The sequence below is a fragment of the Bombyx mori genome, chromosome 24 (genome assembly GCF_030269925.1).
Source record: "Bombyx mori chromosome 24, ASM3026992v2".
Lineage (NCBI taxonomy): Eukaryota > Metazoa > Arthropoda > Insecta > Lepidoptera > Bombycidae > Bombyx > Bombyx mori.
The window spans coordinates 9,696,509-9,721,701 of NC_085130.1; the positions used below are offsets into that span (position 1 = coordinate 9,696,509).

Below are 25,193 nucleotides of genomic sequence, written 5' to 3' on the forward strand. Positions count from 1 at the left end.
ATATCCTCAAAAAGTCCCACAAACTTTGGTGAAAACTTATTTATAGGAAGAATATGGTTTCTAATGTGGATATCCTCAAAAAGTCCCACAAACTTTGGTGAAAACTTATTTATAGGAAGAATATGGTTTCTAATGTGGATATCCTCAAAAAGTCCCACAAACTTTGGTGAAAACTTATTTATAGGAAGAATATGGTTTCTAATGTGGATATCCTCAAAAAGTCCCACAAACTTTGGTGAAAACTTATTTATAGGAAGAATATGGTTTCTAATGTGGATATCCTCAAAAAGTCCCACAAACTTTGGTGAAAACTTATTTATAGGAAGAATATGGTTTCTAATGTGGATATCCTCAAAAAGCCCACAAACTTTGGTGAAAACTTATTTATAGGAAGAATATATACACTGTACATACAATTATCAGTACTAATGTAGTTAAAAAAACGAATACATAAAGTTCAACAGCATGTTCCACAAATGACAGCTCTATATAAAAAGATGAGAAAAATGATATAGTATCGTCGCAAGCCCACAGACTCCCAGTACTGGACATGAACCCCCCCCAAAGTATTTAGAAGTTTTCATGGCCTAAACGATAAGATGTCCGGTGCATCGTATCTAGCGATGCAACGGTGTTCGAATCCTTCCGCAGGTACCAATTTTTCTAATGAAAATACGTACTTAACAAAAGTTCCCGATTGACTTCCACGGTGTAGGAATAACATTGTGTAATAAAAACTAACACCCACAAAATTATAATTTGCGTAATTACTGGTGGTAGGACCACTTTTGCGTCCGCACGGGTAGGTACCACCACCCCAACTATTTCTAACGTGAAGCAGTAATGCGTTTGAAGGGTGGGGTAGCCGTTGTAACTATACTGAGACCTTAGAACTTATTTCTCAACGTGGGTGACGCATTTACGTTGTAATTGTCTATGGGCTCCGGTAACCACTTAACACCAGGTGGGCCATGAGCTTGTTTACTAACCTAAAGGAATAAAAATATATAAATTGGAAATAGTTCTACATGACCACATGTTGCAGGCTTGTTGATCATCCATCATTAGATTGGTGGCGTGTGCGCCTAGACCCATACATAGATGGAAGTACTAATGTAAAATAGTAGTCAGAGAATCCTGACTATAATGTCATAATATATGACTGTTAGGTGAAGATTGCTCATTAGGACCAGTTCAGAAAGGTGACGGTTCTTGGCACGTCTGTAAAGACAAGGATGTGCAGAGGCTCTGATGGCTCGGGCACGTAGTGCGTATGGAGAAGGATCGGACTGTGAAACAGTTGTACCTGGGTGTACCGGAAGAAAGCCGTCCCGTAGAGAGGCCCAAGTATCACTATTCTTACACTGCGGAAGGAAATTTACGTGAGCTCAAGTGTCAAACTGGCAAGGAGTTGTGCATCGCCGGGATGAATGGCGACGTTTATTGTGGGAGGCCAAGACCCACTTTGGGGTAATAGGGCCAGCGAAGTGGTAGTATTTATTAAAAAATTGTTAGCAGATCTGCTTATAATTTTAAACCCTACCATAAACCTACCTACTAATTTCTTTAACTCATATTTGAAATAGCACACCATATGATGAATAGTTTTAACACTACATGTTATTCGTACCATACTATTTCGGGTCACCTTTAGTTCGTTTTAGCATAGGCATGTAAAATGTATCACAAAATGTTTATCATATTATGTTGAATATATTGATGTAAATTTCCACTTCGACAAAGCGGCACGACATGAGAAACCTCTCATCGTGGCCGCCGGTAACTACATTCCCGATCCTGCGGACAGAATGGAAAGCAGTCGACGTCGCCCCAAACACGTCATTTCGGATCCTCCCGATCCACTAACGGTGCTTTTAGGTACCTCAAGCACCTGTCGTCGTTCTCGTCGAACCCATCGCTTGCGACGAAGGGCTCGACGAGTAAATTAACCCTCAGACAGAGCCCACTGAGTTTCTCACTAGATCTTCTCAGTGAGTCGCGTTTCCGATCGGGTGGTAGATTCTGCGAAGCACGGCTCTTGCTAGGGTTCGTGTTAACAACGTCGTCAGGTTTGAGCCCCGTGAGCTCACCTACTAGTTATGGTTACGCTGATATAGCCTCTCTAGGCTCTCAGCTTAGGTAGGAAAAAATCTTAAATAGAAGGATGTAAAGGACAATGCCCATTTTCTATGGGCGTTTGGGCCCCAAAAAAAAGTTGTCCTGTCATGATGGTTTTAACTTAATTTGATAGACAAAGAAATATCGTTTCATATTCAGAAAACGATTTTTATATTCTCACCCAGGTTTAAGAGAAATCTGTTTTTTTCTGCGGCTAAAATTAAGTTGTTAATTGTTTTCTTCGAAATCAATAATCGCTCCCATAATTATTAACAGTATTAAATAAGTTAATTGTGGTTAATGTTGCTAGAAATAAGCCCTTACGTACATTTTATTATTATTATATCCTCGTAATAATAATAAAATGAAATGAAATGAAAATCCGGAAGCCGGCAACGATATTGTTGTTGTTGTTTTTAAATTCACCAATAAGCAGGCAAAGAGCGTAGCCTATACAGCCTAGTCTGTCGAAGTTATATATTTTTTAAATCAATAATTATTCAATCAAATCATTCAATAATAATCACAATATTACAAATACAAATAATACAAATTACACAATAAACTATTAAAAAAACATCAAAATAAAAATTCAAGTGACGCTTCACTCGGGTTGCTGCCAAAACTCTCTGATCATATATAATAAGAATAGAGTAATGGTAGGGCATTGATATTTTTACTAATGGAATCATTAATATCTAAAAATGTTAAATAATTCATGGTTTTAAGTAATAATAATTATTACAATATATAAATATTGAATTGAACAAAAATAAACTAAGAAGCCTGTGAATTATAAGCATTAGCTATTTTTTTTTAATTTGTTGTTCAAGTCACAAACAACTCTTTCGTTTGACAGCATATAGGTTTGCTATAAGGCTGTATGGGCTAAGCCCTTTGCCTATTGGCGAATTTAAAAACTATGGCATGGATAGTTTTGAGATGTTATCAAATAAGTAATTTATTTTTTTGGAAAACAATGCCAGGTGCCAATGTTGATACAGAAACTAAACAACGTGAAAAAATAAGGGTTAGTTTTTCAAGTACAAATAGTTTTGACATAAAGTTGGTCCACTTTTGGGCATTGTCCTTTCAATGATTTAGACAAAGTATATGAAGCACAATATATCCATTGTACTGTAATTTAAAAGCTAACAAATATAAGGTTATGGGTTAGTAGTGGTATTCATGTTGTACCTAGTGTGTACAAGAACAGCATGATATTTGCCAATTTGCCCACATAACTGTATTAATCAAAATGAATTGTCTAGAAGCCAGCTTTAACATGTCCTCCTGTGCATTAACTGAATTGTTAAACTTGTTAAAATTGCTACGTCAACTCATCTGCCACTATCACAATTAATTAAGGCTACATTTTAATTGGGAATGAACCAAATGATTCATCATTTCAGTGAAATGTTAATTGGCAATAATTAAGGCAAGCAATAAAGGACACAATCATATTAGACGGATGTGTGTGCAGAGAGAGACGATTCCAATATCAGGAGATCCAACTTGAACTTATAGAGAAATGTAATTTACAAAGATGAGAAATATATTTGGTTCATGTTCAAATATATTGGGTATCTATAATACCTTGTGCAAATCGTAAGCTTCTCTAAGCCATAACTTGTCTTTTTTATGGCCTTAATGCATAGCCAAAGGCTGGTGTTGCGTGGTTATGAGAGCCACTAAATATGACAACACTGAGGGCACTTTGGATCCCGAGATGTGAAATTGAAGCCTAAATTGTATTGTGTAACAGCAGTCCCACCCTTCAAACTGGAAAACATGGTTACTTCACAGGAGAAATAGGCCGGATGACGGTATAATGTGGCAGTTAACATTTAACAGCAAAACAACATTGCAAATATACATATATGAAATTAAAGCATCACATTCGAGCAATGTGTTCTCCCGTGATGGTATATGGGACAGAGCCATGGAACAAGCTGTTAGGCATTTCTCTACTGGGTGGGGTCTGCAACACCGGAGTCTGCAGAAGAACTGGTTTGATTGACATAGACAGTGATGTCACAGAGAAAGTGGAATTGGGCTGGCCACATATGCCATGACACAGACAATTGGTGGGGCACAAAAGTACCAGAGTGGAAACAACTTGCATGGGCCGACAATCAATGAGGTGGACCAACATTCTGGTCAAAATAGTTGGTAGGGACTGGATGTGAAAGGCAAGAGACTGAAAATAATGGAATGCATATGAAGAGAACTACACCTTGGGTATAGGGTATAAGTAGCGTGACCAGAGGTCCCGTTTTGAACAGGACTGTCCCTTTTTATAATTATGAATCCCGGTGTCCCCGAAATGAGCTCTGGGACGCAAAATTGGCTTGAATGAAAAACCAGCTATGTCTTTAAACAAAGGGATATTGATGGATGTGTCTTTAACAGAACTTTCAGGATTAACTGTAACTGTTATCGTCTAATATTGTTCAATTGTCTAATATTGCTTGCTAATAAAACGCAAATATTTAGGTTTTCTTCTATGTAACAAGTTTGGACAGGTTCAATAACCTATGTTGACCTCTTTTACGAGTGCTCAACAAAAACATCGCAGCAAACCCACAAAGATGATTTTGTTTGTACACGTTAGTGAAATTATCTCTAACAATGTAGAAATAAACAACAACAAGTGTAATATAGTTCCGCCATTTTGTAATTTAAATTTAGAAGTGGGTAGAAATATATAAGTAGGTATTAAAAACCTCTCCGCTTCGAATGAGATGAAAAGTAACTTACGTCTATTCGTGAAAGGAGTTTTAAATTCGCGTATTTTCTTAATTTTTGTAGGTTTTCCTCGTGTAGAATGTTTATATACAAGAAGTTCGTATGTAAAATTAGTCACGGCACTTTAAATTTGTCGATTGTACACTTTCCTCTTTGTTATGGTTTCGGGAAATATTTATTAAAGAGTAATTCAGTATCTATAAGGTGACATTCACGATTTTACTGCGAAATTTCACAATTTTACGCAATTCCGAATGAAGTGAATGAAAAGTGTATAATCTATGTGAATGAATGAATTTAGATTCGAAGAATGAATTCAATTACTTTTTAAGGGATTTTATGGCCTGGTAACTAAGACCTTTAGGTCATATCTTATTTTAATTTTAATTTTTTATTTTTATGAAAAACGACAATATGGTGTGATGAATAAAATGAAGGGATGAAATATAATCTCAGTAAAATGGTGGTCATTTACTGAGATTTTTTCAGTTAACTTTTTGGAGGCTCCCGAGAAGTTACATCTAGGGGCTTTATTTCACTTTCCCACATTTGTGCACTTTGTCAGATATTAAATAGCTAATAAACCACCGTTATTACACATTTAAACCTGAAGAAACACTAAATAGACAAAATAAAAAAAAACGCACAACTTCACTCCTCGCGTTACCGCCAAAAATTCGTATGAACTCAAAATGAAAATACTGTATAGTCTTCTTTTATTTTTTAGTACGGCAATTAGCTTTTTGCACTGCTAGTGTTAACCTCTTTCTTTTTTCTTCATTATTCTTCAATTATTTATTGTATTTGTTTATAGATATCATATCTTAGATGATTTAAAAGCGAATTAAAGAGAACAAAAAAAAAGTTGCTTTAAGTGGTATCAATTGGGGTAGATTTAATAAAATCAAAATTAAATGTTATGAAAGGAGATGAGTTGAAGGGAACTAATGTCCCAGTAAAAATCCGGAAATGAATAAGAATTCAGTGGATTTTTTAAGCACTCGAATTCACATTACGGTAAGAGTCCGATAAACACTACGTTTATGATTTTATTTCCGCTACCTAGATGTGGTAGTGGCCTTTTTAGTCGCCACATAGGTACTAAATTTTATTTTATAAATTAATTTAAGCCATAGCGGATGAAAGAGGTAAAACGGCTTAATTAACAGCATTTTCAAAATGAGAAGTAGCAAATTTCATATTTCTTTATTAGTAATTAATAAATGTGCTCGTAAATCGGCGTTTACACAATATATGAAAGTGTTGGAAGGCAATAGGAAAATCCATTTGATTTTGATTTTTATATTATTTATTATTAAATATACTTGTGAATATGCTCACCTGCAACAGGCTGGAGCCCATAATCATCACACGTGAATCTTGCCAAGCCTTTGAGACACCAGCTCGAGTCTCAATTGTATTGTCCACCGACATCCTGTTCCAAGTTGCGTTATTTTTCTTATGCTTAATGTTTATTTTATTGTTAAATTATTTGTTCAATTTATTGATTGAAAATGAAAATCAGAGTCGATATACTACGACCTCTTAAGTTAATGATCGATTATTCTAATCGATTCGTGCCATCCCTACTAAGAAGTTTTAATTATTCGCTCGCACAAAGAGTATATAATCACTACGTTAGCCATTTTGTTGGCTTTGTTAAAATACTGAAAAAATCAGTAGAGCCCAACTATTAATTGAAATACGTGTTTTATGATTTATTAAAATGTCCAAACGTCGTATTGAAGTAATTGATCCGTTTATCAAAAAGAAAAGGTTAGTAGCACATTTTTCTTCACTCTAAAGACCCCATGCCTCGCGCTGTGAAGAACATCGCGGCTTTGTTTCAACTTTGAATGTGTAATCAAATGCGAATTTATTACACTTTACTTAAACAGTTAATATTAAGAATACCCTTTAAAAGAGAAGTATGTATTTTTATTACAGAATAAAAACGATTAAAATTAAACGATGTTCTACCAGCGTAGAGTTTATTGATTTATAGTGTAAATATCTGCGTTTTATCATAAATAGCTTTAATTCAATATTCACACGTGATCGTATTTAGATTTAATAGAAACTATTAAAAATTATGTTATTTAAAATAAATAAATAAAGGCTACCTGAAATAATAATGTTATTATGCTGACATGGGCTGTTGGCATTGAAATGTTGGCTACAACAAGTGCCAGGGAAGGAAATTATATGCAGAAATATATTTTTAATACAATGTATGTTTTTTAAACTTTGTGATCTGCTGTGTTTATACACGTGTAATATCATATCAACATGGAGCCCATACTGCTGGGAGGCAGATTTTAAATTTCAGCACCTAATGCTCTTAATGTTACAAGCATTCTCTAAGAAAGTATTTTTAACAAAGATATTTTTGGAAATTTGGGAAGGAGGTAAAATAAGGAATGTACGGTTGTATGGAAGTCTGTCACTTTCAAAATATTAAGCACGAAATTTCATATTATTCACATACTTGGGGTTAAAAATGAGTGTGCATGTATTGATGTCTCAGATTGAAATTTTATATAGGAAATTATTTACTGTGAAGGCAGTAGCATCAAATGAAATTTATAGTATCATATATTAAAACAACAAACATTACTAATAATTGGTTAAATATAAATTTACATTGTCCATCTGTGGTCATTGGTCTTATGTAAAGTGAGCAGAATATCTTTAATGACAAAGTTCTGTACAGCTTTCATTCAGAAATAGTTCAGTTTAATATTAGACAACAACTAGGAGGAATAAAACTGAGACCCCAACCTCATTTCTCAAGACAGGCTACAGTAATTGTTGAATTGTATGGGAGCTTCTATTCGGTTGATCTTATACTATTATATTGAGGGGTGAAAATCTATTTGGTTTAAGCAAAATTTTTTGTGACTTTACAGGAGAGCCAATTAAAGTTTAAAATTTGGAAAAAATATAATAACCTAAAATTTCTTCAGCTATTTGAATGGAGTGAACTTAATTCAAGTTCAATTAAAAACATCGAATCGTTGATACTAATACATAAATTAAGTGTACCTTTAAATATAAAAATAAAAGTGGTGTGTTACATGAAATGTTGCTTAAACCAAATTGTCTATCGCCCCTCAATATATTAAGCTGTGTTTCCTTCTTTCATCATTATCACATAAAACCAATCGAATTAAATCAATATTTCTTGATGTATTCCAGGGAAGAGAAGGCTGCGGCTGCTGCGAAATCTGGAATCACCGGTGAACCTTCAGAAGCAACTACCAACACGACTACCACCATGGCTACCAATACACCTGGACTAAATAAATATACCGGTACCATAGAAACAGTGATTATATATTAGTATACATTGATACCAGTTTGGCTCTGCCCTTGACATTGCTGATGTCTGTGAGTGAATGTGACTGACCGTCAGATTGGCGTAAGATTGGCTAATAAACTATTTACTAATAATAAATAAAACTAATAAGCTATTGAAGGATAATAAACGGTCTGAGGATAATAAACAAATAATTTACTCAATACTTAATGTGACATTCGCTCTAAACTCAGATTCTCAATTTTTGAGCTTGATATGATAAAAACTCGAAATTTTCTTAGTACGATTGCTATTAGTTCTGTTGGCAGCTTACAAAATGAGTCTCAGATATGTATGTCATTGTTTTTCCGAACAGTCAATTCATACAGAAAATTTGGAAATGACAATAAAATTCAATAGAACAATATTCTGATATGCCCCTAAATATTATTTATAAAGTTCTAGTGTTATAAGTATAAGTACAAATTCTTATAGTGTCATAGATTTAAGTAATACTTTTATGATTTAATTTCGCATTTTTTATTGTCATTCTATCACTTCTGACATTTCAAATGCATCACAATTTTTGTGGTCACAAATGACTACCAGTCTGACTAAAAATGCTGAATGAAATAAAACATAAAATTAGTTTTAATTAAGTTTCAATATTTTAGAGAAGGAAAATAAGTAAAATAAATTGTCCACAGGTCTTCCGCATTCACAGCGTTACCATGAGCTATTACGAAAACGTTTAGGACTCCCTGTCTGGGAATACAAAAATGATTTCATGAGATTACTCAACACTCATCAATGTATAGTGCTCGTAGGAGAAACAGGGTCAGGGAAGACTACCCAGATCCCCCAGTGGTCTGTAGAATTTGCTGCAGTAAGTGGCCTAGGCAAGGCTAAAGGAGTGGCCTGTACTCAACCAAGACGAGTGGCTGCTATGTCTGTTGCTCAGAGGGTAGCCGAAGAAATGGATGTGGCTTTGGGTCAGGAAGTTGGTTACAGCATTCGTTTTGAAGACTGTTCAGGGCCACAAACACTTCTAAAATACATGACAGACGGTATGTTGCTAAGAGAGGCTATGTCTGACCCAATGCTAGAACAATATAGAGTTATACTCCTCGATGAAGCCCACGAAAGGACACTTGCAACAGATATCCTGATGGGTGTTCTCAAAGAAGTCATAAAACAGAGGTCCGATTTGAAACTCGTTATTATGTCAGCCACATTAGATGCTGGAAAGTTCCAGCATTATTTTGACAATGCTCCATTAATGAACATTCCTGGTCGGACTCATCCGGTAGAAATATTTTACACTCCACAACCTGAACGAGATTACCTAGAAGCTGCGATAAGGACTGTAATACAAATCCATATGTGTGAAGAGATCTCTGGTGATATACTACTATTTTTAACTGGACAAGAGGAGATTGAGGATGCTTGTAAGAGAATTAAAAGAGAAATAGACAATCTGGGAACTGATGCAGGAGAGCTAAAGTGCATACCGTTATATTCAACATTGCCGCCAAATTTACAGCAACGGATCTTTGAGCCGGCACCTCCAAATCGACCAAACGGAGCCATCGGCAGGAAGGTGGTAGTGTCCACAAACATCGCTGAAACATCTCTGACTATTGATGGTGTTGTTTTTGTCATTGACCCAGGTTTTGCGAAACAAAAAGTTTATAATCCCCGTATAAGGGTGGAATCGTTATTGGTTTCTCCGATAAGTAAAGCATCAGCCCAACAGAGAGCGGGGAGGGCCGGCAGAACTAGACCTGGGAAGTGCTTCCGGTTATATACTGAGAAAGCATACAAGGATGAAATGCAGGACAATACTTATCCTGAGATTTTGAGGTAATTTTTATAACGGTTTGTATGTGACTACCGTTTCGAATGTAGTGAGTAAATACTGTATTTATTTCTATACTAACAGTTGTAATGTTCAATTATTATTCTTATATAATAACAAGATAAGCTCTGTTTGTCTATATTTTATAGCTTTTCATGTGCATCATTATTTCTGTCTGATTGGGTGTGGTCACTGTCAATTGCTGAGAATCATCACTTTATATTACTGTCAATTGTGTATAAAGTTTACTTGTTGTTTAGTAGTCCAAATAAAAATGTATGTGCTATAAAATCATTAATTGTGACGAATCTTGGATATTTTTTCCAAAATAGGTTTACGTCATAGAAACAACAAGCTAGCTATATAGGCTATATATAGTTTCTAGAATATATTTTCATACAAGTCGGTGTAGTGGGCAGAGCACGACAATGTTTCTCTACTCTAATATAATTTTGAATGGGTTACAATTCGCGGTATAAGAATCAGACCAAACGCATACCCACAAAAAAAAAATTTTTTTTTTCATGAAACTGTTCAAAATATAGTATTTTATGAATTGCCAAAACGACGTAATGGTATAGTTGATATTTAACAAATTCCAAAACAACTAAAAAGCCTAAGAATCACTTTCAATGGAACCAGAAAAATGTATGGAATTTGGTATGAAACGAGAAAAATTGAGAATTTTTTCCTGACTTTATCTGACTCTTACACAGCGAATTACACTAACATAGTTCTAGAAGCTAACACCCTAAATATCTCAGCTATTGAATGGGTGAAGTCTAAGAGTACTGTTACTGTCATGTCAATATGCTAAAATCACACCCCCTTTAAGTTTGTCCTGTTCGGGTAATGAAGTGAGTTGTAATCTAATAATACGACTGCGTTGCCCGTTCCAGATCAAACTTAGGATCTGTAGTTTTGCAGTTGAAGAAGTTGGGCATCGATGACCTGGTGCATTTCGATTTCATGGATCCACCGGCTCCGGAGACACTCATGCGGGCGCTCGAGCTGCTCAACTATCTGGCTGCGCTGGGTGAGCTTGTGCTGTATATTGTTTTTGAAATTACTTTAGAAGCGTTCATGGATTATTGTAACTAGAGTTGCCACGAATAGTGATTTGGCCGAATACCGAATATTCGGCAACGCTGTTGGCGGAAGCGCCGAATATTCGGCACAAAGTACATGCTAGTTAGTCGAGCGCGTAAAGAATAATATGACCGGTTGGGACCTGTCTCCATCGTGTGCGGGCGGTGTCCGGCCATTAGACTGTTTCAGTTGCGAGTAAATCACGTCACGGCACGCTTTGTCAGATCAATATAAATGAAACATTACGATTTTGTAGAAAACTTTTATCGTCAGTTCTTTTTCAATTGTTGTTCATTAAAAAATGACACCAATTAATAAAAAATCGGCCATATGGGAATATTATGAGATTTGTAATGAAAATAATAAACAAAAATCATTATTCGAGTTTTTTGACGAAACATGATTTGAGACCTGCCCTTCATTTTTCGGTATTGGGCCGAATAGTACCTATTATTTGGCCCAATACCGAATACCAAACAAAGTGGCCGAATAGGCCGACTACCGAATATTCGTGGCATGTCTAATTGTAACGTCACTAAAAAAGGCAAAGACAAAACAATCATAATATACCATTTGTCTATTCTTTTTGTGGTTTTTCTTAAGCTTTCGTAAGGATACTGTTAGTAATAAATAAAAGTTGGAAATACTTAGCCTTACTTACTTCATGAAGAAATGACAATAACAAAACAAAAGACAGAAATGTAATGGAATTTTGACCATTCAATGGATTTATAGATGTATGCAGTGAGGACAGACCTATGCAGGCTCTGCATGGCCTGCCATGAATTAAGTTTTTTTGCTTAAATCTGTGGGCGTCTATCACCCACCTGATGTTAAGTGGCTACCAGAGCCCTCAGCCATCAATAACGTAAATTTCGCCATCTACATTGAGACATGAGTTCTGAGTATACGTTTTACAGTACAATGGCTGCCTTCGAACCGGAACACATTACTGCTTCACGGCAGAAATAGTCATGGTCGTGGTATCTACTCGCGTGAGCTCACAAGACGACCTAACACCAGTCGAGACAGATGGGTTATTATTCATGATGTTCATTTGTCATTTGATTCTCCACAGATGATGACGGTAACCTCACTGACCTGGGTGCTGTGATGGCGGAGTTCCCCCTCGACCCACAGCTGGCCAAGATGCTGATAGCCAGCTGCAATCACAACTGTTCCAACGAGATCCTCTCCATCACTGCCATGCTGTCAGGTAGGATGTTCCATATCTGTGCTTACAGATAGCGTGGTCATCGTTCTCGTCGAACCCGTCGCTTGCGACGAAGGGCTCGACGAGTAAATTAACCCACAGACACAGCCCACTGAGTTTCTCGCCGGATCTTCTCAGTGGGTCGCGTTTTCAATCCGGTGGTAGATTCTGCGAAGCACGGCTCTTGCTAGGGTTCGTGTTAGCAACGACGTCAGGTTTGAGCCCCGTGAGCTCACCTACTAGTTAAGGTTACACTGAAATAGCCTCTCAAGGGTCTCAGCTTAGGTAGGAAAAAAAACCCAGATAGTATTTGACTTGCTTTAAGTGATTTCTTGTTGGGTATACGATACTGTCTGTTTATTTAAAGAAAAAATCACAAGCCACACTTCACTAGTTTGTTTTAATAGAAATTAATTTTAATAAATTGTCCAACTCCTGAACTGGGGGTAGCCTCAATATCTACAGACTTTTAACTTGGAGAATATACTGGGCAACTAGGTCAAAATGCTGAAACTACAATATATCGAATAAGGATGATGCGATTACAATTGCAAATAAGACAAGCATCATGTAGCTGAATGCACCATAAGCTCATAGAAATAATTTGTTTGATACGATATTGTATAAGTAATGGTTACATGGCTCATCGATGGAGCATGAGACAAAAAATTGTTGAAGAGTGCGGAGTTGAGTGACCCCTCCCAGCACTGACGCTTCCTCACCACATTTGTCATAAAACTAGGGGCCTGTTTCAAACCCAATGAAGGAAGTTTTAACGATGACATTTGTTCTATGCATCAATGGGAGTCACAAGCTATTGTTTTTGTTAAACGAAGAACGCTTATGACGTCACCGTCATGCGAAAGAGACAGCGAGACTACCCGTAGACTGGCTCCACATTAGCAAAGGAAACATCCCCACTGCTCTGTGCTGCTGTTCATACTACCTTCATAGCTTCATATTGTTACGCGCTGGGGTTCAGGATAAATAAAATTCCACCAATGTACACCTAAAAACTGTATTCAACACTTAGAACACTTAAAACACTCAACAAACACTTTAAAACTCGCTTCGAGTAATTCCGATTACTGACTGACTGCGTGCCATCTCTACAACGCTTTTATAGCCGATACCAAATCCCTAGAATTATCGAGAATATTCCACACATCTCTAGTATTGTGTGTACTATCTGACAATAGATGGCGTTGTACTTCTCGAGCGTTCTAGGTGCTACTAGATCCTTCAAATATTCGTTCGACTATTCGGCGATAGATGGCGTTACTCTTACGGGCGTAACAATATTATATTAATAATTTTCAGTGCCGCAGTGCTTCGTGAGACCAAACGAGGCGCGGAAGGCTGCCGACGAGGCTAAAATGCGTTTTGCCCACATCGACGGTGACCATCTTACGCTACTGAACGTATACCACGCCTTCAAACAGAGTGAGTATAGCTTTTTTTGTTGCTTAGATGGGTGGACGAGCTCACAGCCCACCTGGTTTTAAGTGGTTACTGGAGCCCATAGACATTTACAACGTAAATGCGTCACCCACATCGAGATCGGACCTCTTGTGAGTCCGCACGGGTAGGTACCACCACCCTGCCTATTTCCGCGGTGAAGCAGTAATGCGTTTCGGTTTGAAGGGTGGAGCAGCCGTTGTAACTATACTTGAGACCTTAGAACTTATATCTCCAGGTGGGTGGCGCATTTAGGTTGTAGATGTCTATGGGCTCCGGTAACCACATAACACCAGATGGGCTGTGAGCTCGTCCACCCATATTTTTATTTATTTTTTATTCCCCTATATTATCTACAATCAGTATCCTGTACTTTTATTAGATTTATTACTTTTATTAGCGAGCCATCTACTCTAAATTCAAAGATTTATCATTGAACTATATGACATCTTTTCTCTTGAGCTGTTTACCGTAACTTCGTTTCTTCAAGGCGCTACTCCATAATTCGAGTCCATACAGCCAAACTGGCTTAAGGATAACTTTGTAGATTAAAAGTTTGTTGTCAACACTTAGCTTGCTGTTACGTCCGAACAGCCAATGGAGATTTTTGTATCGGATGTTTAGTTCCTGTCTTTTAGTTTGGATGTGGTGTTTCCATGTTAGGCGGAGGTCCAAGTGCATTCCCAGGTATCTTACTTTGTCTTGATGAGGCAATATACCGTTATTGACATGGACAGGTGGACAATCACCTTTTCACAATATGAATGTAACATGGACCAAGTTGTTTGCACTGGCTCTTATTCATCCACCCATATAAGCATTAAAAATAAAATAAAAAAATAACCACTTAGCTACTGGTGGCTTTTCGTTTTTCCAAATAATGCAATTATTTTCTGTATACAAAAATTTATAGAATATTATATTTCATTTTCAGACATGGAGGATCCCCACTGGTGCTATGATAACTTCATTAATTACAGATCGCTAAAGTCGGGCGACAACGTCAGACAGCAACTTAGCAGGATTATGGACAGGTTTGTTTGTGAATAGAGCAAGGGGACTTGATCAGAGTTCAAAATTACATATGATGTGTAGTGGGTAGCCATCATACAACACAAGATAGTCGAAAGACGCCTAAATCTCGCTTACGACATTTTCAAGATAAGCTCGCATATATACAAGTTCCGAACAACAACATTCAGACCGTCGGTCTACCGAGCAATGTTACCCGCTCGGTGAAAGATCTTCCCTTTGTCGTTTAAGCCACTACAGATGTGTCTGAGGAATGTTCTCTGATACCTTAATGATGAAGTCTGATGAATGATGATGAAATTTAAAAGCTCTATAACTTAGTCATTTTTAACAAAATAATGAAACAAAATTTCTATGAAATTGTGATAAAATTCTTCTGATCGAGTAGACAGGTAGAATTTATGTTTGCAAAAACAAACCACGTGAAGCATTTGTCGCTTGCAATTGTTGCAATTCTTATTATATCCTTGTTTTATTTACAGATTTAATTTGAAAAGAACAAGCACAGAATTCACAAGCAAAGATTATTACATCAACATACGGAAGGCACTTGTAAATGGATTTTTCATGCAGGTATTGTCAGTTGAGGCATTTGGTATAAGTAACATACACATAGTGACTTGCAAGCTCACACACCCCACCCTGTGAGATGTGGTGATGGTGGTGATTAGTGGTCGTGGTCATTTACGACCGGACTGTGACATGATAGTATCAAGTTATTATTTTCTACTGAACTGTAGAGTTGACCTCTGAAATTTGAAAATGCACCATGGATTAACAGTGGTTAAAACCATTGTTTGGTACTATGGGTGCTTCAGAAAGAGCTGGTGTAACAGTACAATGGAGAACACTAAAACAATTGCTCTGAGCACTTTCCTGTTGAACCTCATACACATGTGTGTATGAGAATTAGATGATTTCATCTAATTCTCAATACTTGTATATACTAATGATAATAATCTATGTTAGTATTTGCTATCGCCCTATTGCTGATTAGCCACTTGGTGAATAACAAAAAAAAATGTTATTTTTTGAATAGAAAAATATTTACTAACAGTACTTACTTAACACATTTAAAATAATATTTGAATTTTTTTTCTAATCTTCCTTATACACATAACATCATGATGATCGAGATAATTCAGTCATTTGGTTGTGCTTATTAGTTAATGAAGCTGGTTTGTATCAATAGCAGTTGTATGTCGGGTGTTCCAGGTGGCGCACCTCGAGAGGACGGGCAGCTACCTGACGGTGAAGGACAACCAGGTGGTACAGCTGCACCCTTCCACGTGCCTGGACCACAAGCCCGACTGGGTCATATACAACGAGTTCGTGCTCACCACCAAGAACTACATTAGGACTGTCACTGATATCAAGCGTGAGTTGTTACATTATTCAAACTCAATGTTTTTACTACAACTAGTGGTTTCCCAGTAGTAGAGATTCGACTATAACACGGGTCATGGTGTTCAAAAACATGGTAGTGTGTGTAATGTTTTTTTTATTGATTTAATGTATGTATTATTTACGCATAATTTAAAAAAAAATATTAACATTCTGCACTCCTTCTCGGTATTCTCTATAAGTGTGGAAAATTTCATACTGCTTCTGTCTGCGCAATTTTCGTGAAAAGGGATACAAAGTTTTTGCGTCACGTATCAATATATAGATTATGTTAACAGCGGAATGGCTGCTGAAGATCGCTCCCCAGTACTACGAGCTGGGCAACTTCCCGCAGTGCGAGGCGCGGAGACAGCTGGAGCTGCTGCAGGCCAGACTCGACTCCAAGCACTACCAGGAGGGCTTCTAGAATAAAGTACACATCATAGTATCCGTTGAGTGTGTTTTTATTTCGTAACTATAGTAGAATTATTTTGTCGGTGCAGTTTGGGTCATAAAACATAGCCCGGCTAGGGCGGAGAGCGTGTTTCGCGGGCGCAACGCCATTATCGATAAAAACAAATGAGTCATCGAAGGCAGGTACACGGCGGCGGGGTGGTATACGAAGGGTGGTGAGACATGTTACGTTATGAGTCATTTGTTGTACTTACCTGCAAGTTCTCTTCGACATAATGTATAGTAACATTATGTCGAAGAGAGAAATGTGTTTTTATGCATTCACTCTTTGAATTTCTTTAGTGACACAATGGCTACTCCTTTGTTTTGTATCAAAACTGTAGAATTTATTCAAAATAATATTTGCACGTGTTGTTATCAACAATGTATTAAAATTTTTCACTGAAATAAAAATAGATCCCGAAAAGTTACAAAGTGTTAATTTTTGCCGTTCTCGTTAACTGCTGCGGCGATATGTGGTGTGTTTGATTAGTGATTTTTTCTTTAATTTTTATCACTAACCCACAAAATGGCAAAACTAAAAACACTATCGATAACAATAATGCACATCACTATGCCCGTCCGTAAGGCTCGTGAGTGGAAGAGAGAGCGAAACACTCGCTTCACCGCTCCGACTACTTATGACCCAAACTGCACGGACAAAATAATTCTAGTATAGTAGGGAAGCGGGCCGTGACGCGCACGCCATCTATCCTACGTTGACTGTGTAAATACCACACGACCTTCTAACGGAAGTATAGAATAAGAATATAGTACACATGTGCAGTAAAAGCTCTTTATCCGCGGAATATATGTCTCGTAATACGCCGCGATTATCGAATGGTAATGATATTATGATAATGTATATGTATATAGTCATCATACAACACAAGATATTTGACAAAGACCTGATTCTCGCTTACAACATTTTCAAGATAAGCCTGCAATAACAATATCACCAGCTCGGTGGAAGATGTTCCTTTCATCGTTAAACATTCCATAGATATTCGGTTGGATACATACATATTGGATTCCTTTTTATCAATGTGTACGTACCGATGTACCAATTAGATTGGCGAGTAAATAATTAGCCGCGTATATAGGAATTGGGTTGCTTTTGTTTTAATTGGGGAATAGTGAAAAGGTGAATGAAGGAACTGCGAATAAGGGGCTTTTACTGTAATTTAACAACTAAAAAAACACCACAAGAGCAAGCCGACATCAAAATTAAAATATTTTTCATTCAGGAGCTTTTGGAACCCATCGTTAAGGTAAAAGTTAATGACAAAGAGACTACAATTGTAAAAAATAAAGAAACAAAAAACAGTTCAACATTTTATTTACCTACAACTGAACAACTACATGCGATATTACAAAACACACACTTGGAATATGTAATATAATATTATATATTTACAACCAAACACCGACGCTCAGTGATGCTCAGTGACGTTCCTCACCATTAAGGACAAAGTGGAACACAATGTTTTCAACTTTCCAAATTCACAATTACTTCTAAACTAGAATCTATATAAAAAAATATAGTTAAAATATCGCGACCGCACCGGAAAGTCAAAAAAAATCTACATACGTTCGTATTAGTGATCTTTGCAAAAAGAAAACAATGTTAAATTACCAAAAATTAACGAAATGCAATAACAGATTGTGACCGTTTATTTTTTTTGTAAATTATTTTGGTGGCCAAAAATTTTCAAAGTACCCACATTCCCTTGTCAAGGTTCACAGAAAAACCAATTGTAAATTAACAAGTTTATTACTAGATATGACGTAACACGCGCACGCTCAACTCAGCTGTTACCAAACACGTGTCGGATAAAATTATGTTTAAATCATAATATTACAAAAACTAGACTACTCTAGTAAGGTTATTGACCCCGAATTATGCACGTCATACATTGCACGCTACCAACCGGAACGATCCTTGGATCAGCATATGAAGATTGCTTTAGGAAGCAACTTTTATACCTTTTTATTAATAATTAAAACCATAGCTGTCCGTGGATACTGTATAAAGTATTGTAACAATAAAACGAAACAAATCAGTGAAGTTGTTTTTAATTATATCTGCGACACGCCAACGCTTCAACAACTATCAGACCGGTCCAGACAGAAGAATGGTGATGGTTTGGATTAAATTGAGAATTTCATTTGTTTTTTTTTGTTTTTACATTTATTTCGCCACCCCAACCAAAGCTGGTCTGACGCATCTCTCGTGCAGTTTGTAGCCGACCTTGCTGACGGCCACCACTGTGCCTGACTCGGCGCCCTCCACTTCCTGCAACCATAACCGTTCACAAAATTAGATATATCAAATATAATTAGAGCAATAAAAAAAACCGACTGCCCCACTTTTAGGTTTCCACCAGTCGTTGGTAACCAGGCTTTCAATCCTTGGAATGGCTGATATCCACAAGCCAAAGTGACCTAACATCATGCGGGCTGTCGTTACCTCTATTAATTCGGAATAATGTTTATCAGTGTGGTTAGTGCGAGTTTTTTAACGTTCTCGATAGCGTAAAAGTTAACTCAAATTTGTATGCAGTTGGAACAGCGCCCCTAGCGGCAAGCATTATCATCATCATCATTCTCCTGCCCTTCTCCCAGTCACCTGGGGTTGGCGCAACATGTTTTCTCCTTCCATATACCATTCCTTCGCTCACTCCCCACTCTTACACATATCATCTTCACGCAGCCATTTCTTCTTAAGTTTACCTCTTCCTCTAACCTCGGCAAACGTTATAACTCCATAAAAATTTGAGTTAACTTTTACGCTATCGAGAATGTTAATAAAACTCGCACAAAGCTCACTGTAACATAAGGATACAAATAGCGTTCGAGAAAACGCATTTTATTAGCGCTCTTTATATTACACGCAATGTATGAGCAAAGGTTCGATGACCCCGAACGCTCCCTTGCGCGAGTCCACAGATCTGTCCGTCAGTGTCGAGTGGTCGTTGGACCACCCTGTAAGAAATACGGCGGAGCATCAAACGAAGTAGCGGGGGTACTGACCTGCTGGAACAATGCTTCATGTAGATTCGGGTCGAATTTCTCTCGGAGGGGAGACACCGGGACCAGGCCGTGCCGCGCGAACACCTGCCGACAACAGACGCTTAACATAAGTAAGGTCATCTTGCAAATGTCGATGGTGCGATTCAGGATATTTCATTATTTCTATGCTATGACTCGTAGTACTACCGGAGCATATAGGAATATTATGTGTTACAAAACTACCCGTAAAGCCGAAAGGAGGTTAAATGAGGCCTTATAAGCAGTCCATTCACAATATTTAAGAACCGTAGTAACGCTGTCTAAGCTTATGCCAAAAAAAAAAATTTGTTTTCATTGGTGTGCAAACCCTATTTCAGTAAAATTACAGAGTAAACTACGTAGATGTACCTACATTTTTACCTAATTCGCGGAACGACAAAAATTTTAAAAGATTTGTAATGACAACATATTTTTTGACGTGACAACGTCTTATAATTCGATGGAGCCGGCTGCACGCACAAAAAACATGACTCATTGAGGCGTTCCATTTAAGGCTTGAAGTGCAAGCGAGAGCGCGCAACGAGCGACAAAGAGGCACAATCGGCCTCCGCGTTCGGCAGCGTTCGACATCTCTCTCTCCTACTTGAGTGAGCGATGCATCTGCGTGGACAGCTGCTATACAATAATACATTTACATGTTTTCGTCAAGTATGAAGTTCAGTGAAAAGTGAATATGTGTCAATTGTTTATAGCAACGATAATTGGGATAATTGAAAAATGAAACCATTCCATCAGTATTTTCTTATGACGTTGTCACGTTCAACTATCGTCAGTAAACCGATTTTACAGACAACCGATTTTTTTTCAACTTGACATTTTTTGAAACCGGTGTTTTAGTATAATGACATCCTTGTATTGAGGTAGCAAACATTTATGAATGAAAAATAAAAAAAACTTAAAGTAGACAATTGATAGGTAAAATAAGTAGGTACTTATATAGGCCTTTCTATTAAATAATCTGGTTACCTGACATAACAGTTTAATAGGGTTGACAACATTTTTGGGCTTTGATAATTTATTATATTTTTTACAGGGTATTTTGTAACATGTTATTTAAGCAAGCTTATCTTGAAAATGTAAACGAGATTTAGGCATCTATCAAATATCTTGTGTTGTATGATGGATGATTTTACTGGTGGTAGGACCTCTTGTGAGTCCGCACGGGTAGGTACCACCACCCTGCATATTTCTGCCGTGAAGCAGTAATGCGTTTCGGTTTGAAGGGCGGGACAGCCGTTGTAACTATACTGAGACCTTAGAACTTATATCTCAAGGTGGGTGGCGCATTTACGTGGTAGATGTCTATGGGCACCAGTAACCACTTAACACCAGGTGGGCTGTGAGCTCGTCTACCCATCTAAGCAATAAAAAATAAATTTAAAAAAACCGCCACAATAATAGCCAATGTGAGCCTATACCGTGCAATCTTAGCTACACTCCTGTCACATCACAACTCTCCTAGTCCATAATCAGGCTGACCTGTCCTAGTTGAGCCCTCGTGAGTCGCACACCGTCGTGCAGGGCTCGTAGGGCGCCGCCCTCGGCCTCCGCCCCCGCTCCCTCTGGTATGCTCTCTGCTGCAGCCGTCAATGTGTCTGCTACCTGTGATAATGCGATAAAATAAAACATTTGTACACATATATTATATGTTTTTTTTTCCTACCTAAGCTGGTAGCCTAGAGAGGCTATTCCAGCAAAACCTTAACTAGTAGGTGAGCTCACGGGGCTCAAACCTGACGACGATGCTAACACGAACCCTAGCAAGAGTCGTGCTTCGCAGAATCTACCACCGGATCGGAAACGCGACCCACTGAGAAGATCCGGCGAGAAACTCAGTGGGCTGTGTCTGAGAGTTAATTTACTCGTCGAGCCCTTCGTCGCAAGCTACGGGTTCGACGAGAACGGTGACTGGTGCTTGAAGTACCTAGAAGCACCGATGGTGGATCGGGAGGATCGGTGGTAGATTCTGTGAAGCACTGCTCTTGCTAGGGCTTGTGTTAGCAAATGCTCTCAGGTTGAGCTCGTGAGCTCACCGACACATTAGGGTGCAGCTGAAATAGCCTCTTAAGGCTATCAGCAAATAGTAGGTTAGGGAAAAAAATGTTTTTAACCTATTGCGTAGCTTTTATCGCGGGCTTTGAGCGCGGCAACGGAATCAAGAAATTCCGTAACGAAAATAAAACCTAACACCCCCACTCCGCCTATCATGTAGCTCGCGGTCAACACATTCACACGTTGCGCTTGTGTAGTGTTTGTGAATAAGCGCGCGGCGTGACTTCGCACTGCATGCGCATCATGAAAAGTCTTCCCATCTCTCTCTCGTGCGGTCTAGCTTATGAGTGTGAAGAGGACAGTTAAAGTTTTGCTTGTTTATAAATATAGCGTGGTCTTATTTTATTATTCTTGTTTTAATATTAAATTATTATTGTCTAATTACAATTGCATGAGTTGACAAAAAATGCTATGCAATAGCTTTACTGCGGCAGTCCCCGAGTGCTACATGTGTTTTTTTTTCAAAGTTTCAGTTTCCCAGTACAATGTCTGGGCCATTATGTAATACAAGTGACTTTGACCTGATGTCTCAAGATAAGGATCTACATCGGGTGGACCATGAACTGTTTCACCGATCAACAAAAATTTGGTTACACTCTACCTCTAGCAGATCCTTGCAGAAGCTCTGTATGGCAAAGGACTTAGCGTCTTCGACTTGTTTCAACATCCTCTTCCGTACATTCTCGCCGTCCGCTAACGCTCTCTTGTATTTGTCCTGCGAGATTGTGGTTTTTTTAGTACATTGGTTTAATTCAAAATTTTTAGTCAAAGGTTTCAAAATGCTTTTAGATGTTATTTGAATATTTAAAATTGAATATAAACATATTGTGTGCAGGAACCTGTCCTTTAAGAGAAGATATCCTGCAATAGTGGCATGTAGTATCAGTGAATGGTTTCCTGAAGCTTTAGATATTCCAAAATTCCAAAGTAAATATCACATTGAGTATTTAATTCAAAGCCTCTAGTGTATTGTGTGCGTGCGTGTGTGTGTGTGCATGCATGTGGGTGGGTGTGTGTGCGTGCATGTGGGTGTGAGTGCGTGTGTGTGTGTGCATGCATGTGGGTGGGTGTGTGTGCGTGCATGTGGGTGTGAGTGTGTGTGCGTGTGTGTGTGTGTGTGTGTGTACCGTGTGTACCGATTCACTTGTTCTTGCTGTTATTCTACTGCGGAGTTAATGCAGTATAGCTTCTATCATACATCATCTCTGCACTTACACATCTCGTATATTCTCTTTCACAGTAATTTTTTTTTTTATTATTGTTGCTTAGATGTGTGGAGGAGCTCACAGCCCACCTGGTATCAAGTGGTTACTGGAGCCCATAGACATCAATTACGTAAATGCGCCACACAGTTGAGATATAGTTCTAAGGTCTCAGTATTGTCACAACGGCTACCCCACCCTTCAAACCGAAACGCATTACTGCTTCACGGCAGAAATAGGCGGGGCGGTGGTACCTACCTGTGCAGACTCACAAGAGGTCCTACCACCAGTAAAAAAATTAAATTTCATCTTTGCCAGCAAAACACTTATTTTTTACGATTTCTTTCTACCTTTTCTACACAACACCCCTTGACCTGCTCTTTAATAATGAAAAAGATGTAAGTAAGTAAGAGTTAGCTCAATACTTACATTAATGTCATTGAATTGTTCTTTAATAGAATTAACTTCATTAGTCAAACTTTCAATTTGTTTATGACATTCCTCTATGGTGGCCGGGAGCTTGTCATTTGACTCCGACTCGGCTGGCTTCTCTGCACTGAGCGCACGAACGGATGGTCTAATGGAAAATAAAAATATTCCATAACATCTAGCCTAATACTACTCATTTACTTAGAAGATTTTAGAATTGTAACTTTAATAGAAGTTAGTTGACGGAAATAAGACAGCACAGCAGTACTTGGAATTTAAGCCAGATAACTGTACCCGTGTAGACTCACAAGAGGTCCTACCACCAGTAACCAGTACCCACGAGTTGCACAAGTATTTTATAGTTACAGTAGTTGTTCTAAAATATAATTGTGATTTCAGCCTTTTGTCTCAAATTCATTCACAATTCACAAGACATTCACCTTAAGGTGTGTATAGGATCCAGCAGCCACTTAACACCAAGTGGGGAATGACCTTGTTGATTGTGCAATATAAACATGCTCAATTTATCATCCACTAGTGATTTTCAAATTGGGACAGTTCCCTTGCCTCTCAGTCATATTTCTTCACATCTTTTCAACAATTAAAATTTATTAAGATAAGATCAAATCTTGGTCTTATATGTAGTTTAATATATTATGGAGAATGTTACAGAACAAATAGAGGGTGACTTAAACGAATTCTAATGGGTATTTAGTAAATCCTTTTTAATGTTGTCAGTAATTTCCGCTGGTCATAAAGGTAATCTATGTCTTAACGTGATTTATATCTGATTGCTTTGCAGAATATAATTGATTTTATAAAATTTTATTAATGTATATAGCATGTATTAATTTATTTATAATTTAACACTGGAGATAGTGTTTATCAAAGATGTTTTAAGTTTGAAAATTACGAGAATTATCTATTTTAGGTTAGAATATTGTTGATTATTGCGCAATTATTACCTGAAAGTTTTGATCGTTAGATTTGGTCTCAGCGTGGTATCCGCCAAGTATTTTGCTATTCTCCCAAATGTATAAGCTTTTAGAGCCATTATTCCCTATATTTTATTCACCAAATTTGAAATAAACTCAACATTTAAAGAGGTTATGTCAGACTATGTCAAAATTGTCAAATATTGTGTTTTGACAGTTCACTAGGTTTCCTACTTCAGTGATTCACTCACTGTACATTATCAATCTGTAAAATTTTTATTTTTACTCTATGTGTTTTTACCTACGTTTTGACATAAATTTATCGAATAAAATCAGGCTCGCAAAAATTATATTTCGTACCTAATTATTGATGATATAGACAAATACCTACAAATTTTTGCCACGAAGCAGTAAGGCGTTCTTATAGTTTCAATATTGTGATGCCTATTGCTAGCCTGTCAACCCAGAGCATAAGCATTAGTCGTTCAACTATCTATGTAATAAAAAAATCCACTAAAAGATGATTATCAATCAGACAATCAAATCATTTGTTCTAAAAACTATATTCGAAAGTATAAAATTGAGATTGATACATTGATTTATTTAATATTATTACTTAGATGATTATCAATCAGACAATCAAATCATTTGTTCTAAAAACTATATTCGAAAGTATAAAATTGAGATTGATACATTGATTTATTTAATATTATTACTTAATTGCTTTTAAATTATGATTTTATTACTTTTACCCACCGATAAGCCGCCTACGAAAACTACAAAGTTTTCGAAACTTCGAAAATAATAAAATTCAAGTAATCATTTTAAAATGAAAGTAAACAGTATTATTTTA

At 37.3% G+C, this 25,193-nt stretch overlaps 2 protein-coding genes and 1 long non-coding RNA gene across 3 annotated transcripts; 2 read left to right on the forward strand and 1 right to left on the reverse strand.

Annotated features, from left to right (window-relative positions):
* The first annotated feature begins 2,901 nt into the window (after positions 1-2,901).
* LOC105841654 (uncharacterized) lies at positions 2,902-4,781 on the forward strand. Its single transcript, XR_001139657.2, has 2 exons — positions 2,902-3,148; positions 3,531-4,781. It is a non-coding gene; the product is annotated as an uncharacterized LOC105841654 (long non-coding RNA).
* Positions 4,782-6,443: 1,662 nt separating this feature from the next.
* On the forward strand, positions 6,444-16,650 carry LOC101746103 (putative pre-mRNA-splicing factor ATP-dependent RNA helicase PRP1). Its single transcript, XM_004926292.4, has 10 exons — positions 6,444-6,642; positions 8,065-8,180; positions 8,872-10,027; positions 10,922-11,058; positions 12,190-12,327; positions 13,645-13,767; positions 14,717-14,816; positions 15,297-15,387; positions 16,030-16,192; positions 16,497-16,650. The coding sequence occupies exons 1-10, from the start codon at positions 6,593-6,595 to the stop codon at positions 16,622-16,624; spliced, it is 2,202 nt and encodes a 733-aa protein (XP_004926349.1). The 5' UTR covers positions 6,444-6,592; the 3' UTR covers positions 16,625-16,650.
* Positions 16,651-17,972: 1,322 nt separating this feature from the next.
* Positions 17,973-24,807, reverse strand: LOC101745958 (grpE protein homolog, mitochondrial). The gene is made up of 6 exons (XM_004926291.4): positions 24,371-24,807; positions 23,406-23,553; positions 22,376-22,489; positions 21,202-21,324; positions 19,684-19,767; positions 17,973-18,946 (listed from the first exon to the last, which is right to left on the reverse strand). The coding sequence occupies exons 1-6, from the start codon at positions 24,457-24,459 to the stop codon at positions 18,842-18,844; spliced, it is 663 nt and encodes a 220-aa protein (XP_004926348.1). The 5' UTR covers positions 24,460-24,807; the 3' UTR covers positions 17,973-18,841.
* Positions 24,808-25,193: the final 386 nt, after the last annotated feature.

Coding starts and splice junctions, on each gene's coding strand:
- LOC101746103 (XM_004926292.4), top strand. CDS start 6,593: ATGTCCAAACGTCGTATTGAAGTAATTGATCCGTTTATCAAAAAGAAA. Junction 8,181..8,871: donor TGGACTAAATAAATATACCG/GTACCATAGAAA, acceptor AATTGTCCACAG/GTCTTCCGCATTCACAGCGT. Junction 16,193..16,496: donor GACTGTCACTGATATCAAGC/GTGAGTTGTTAC, acceptor TTATGTTAACAG/CGGAATGGCTGCTGAAGATC.
- LOC101745958 (XM_004926291.4), bottom strand. CDS start 24,459: ATGGCTCTAAAAGCTTATACATTTGGGAGAATAGCAAAATACTTGGCG. Junction 23,554..24,370: donor CTAACGATCAAAACTTTCAG/GTAATAATTGCG, acceptor ATTTTCCATTAG/ACCATCCGTTCGTGCGCTCA. Junction 18,947..19,683: donor ATGAAGCATTGTTCCAGCAG/GTCAGTACCCCC, acceptor TTATGGTTGCAG/GAAGTGGAGGGCGCCGAGTC.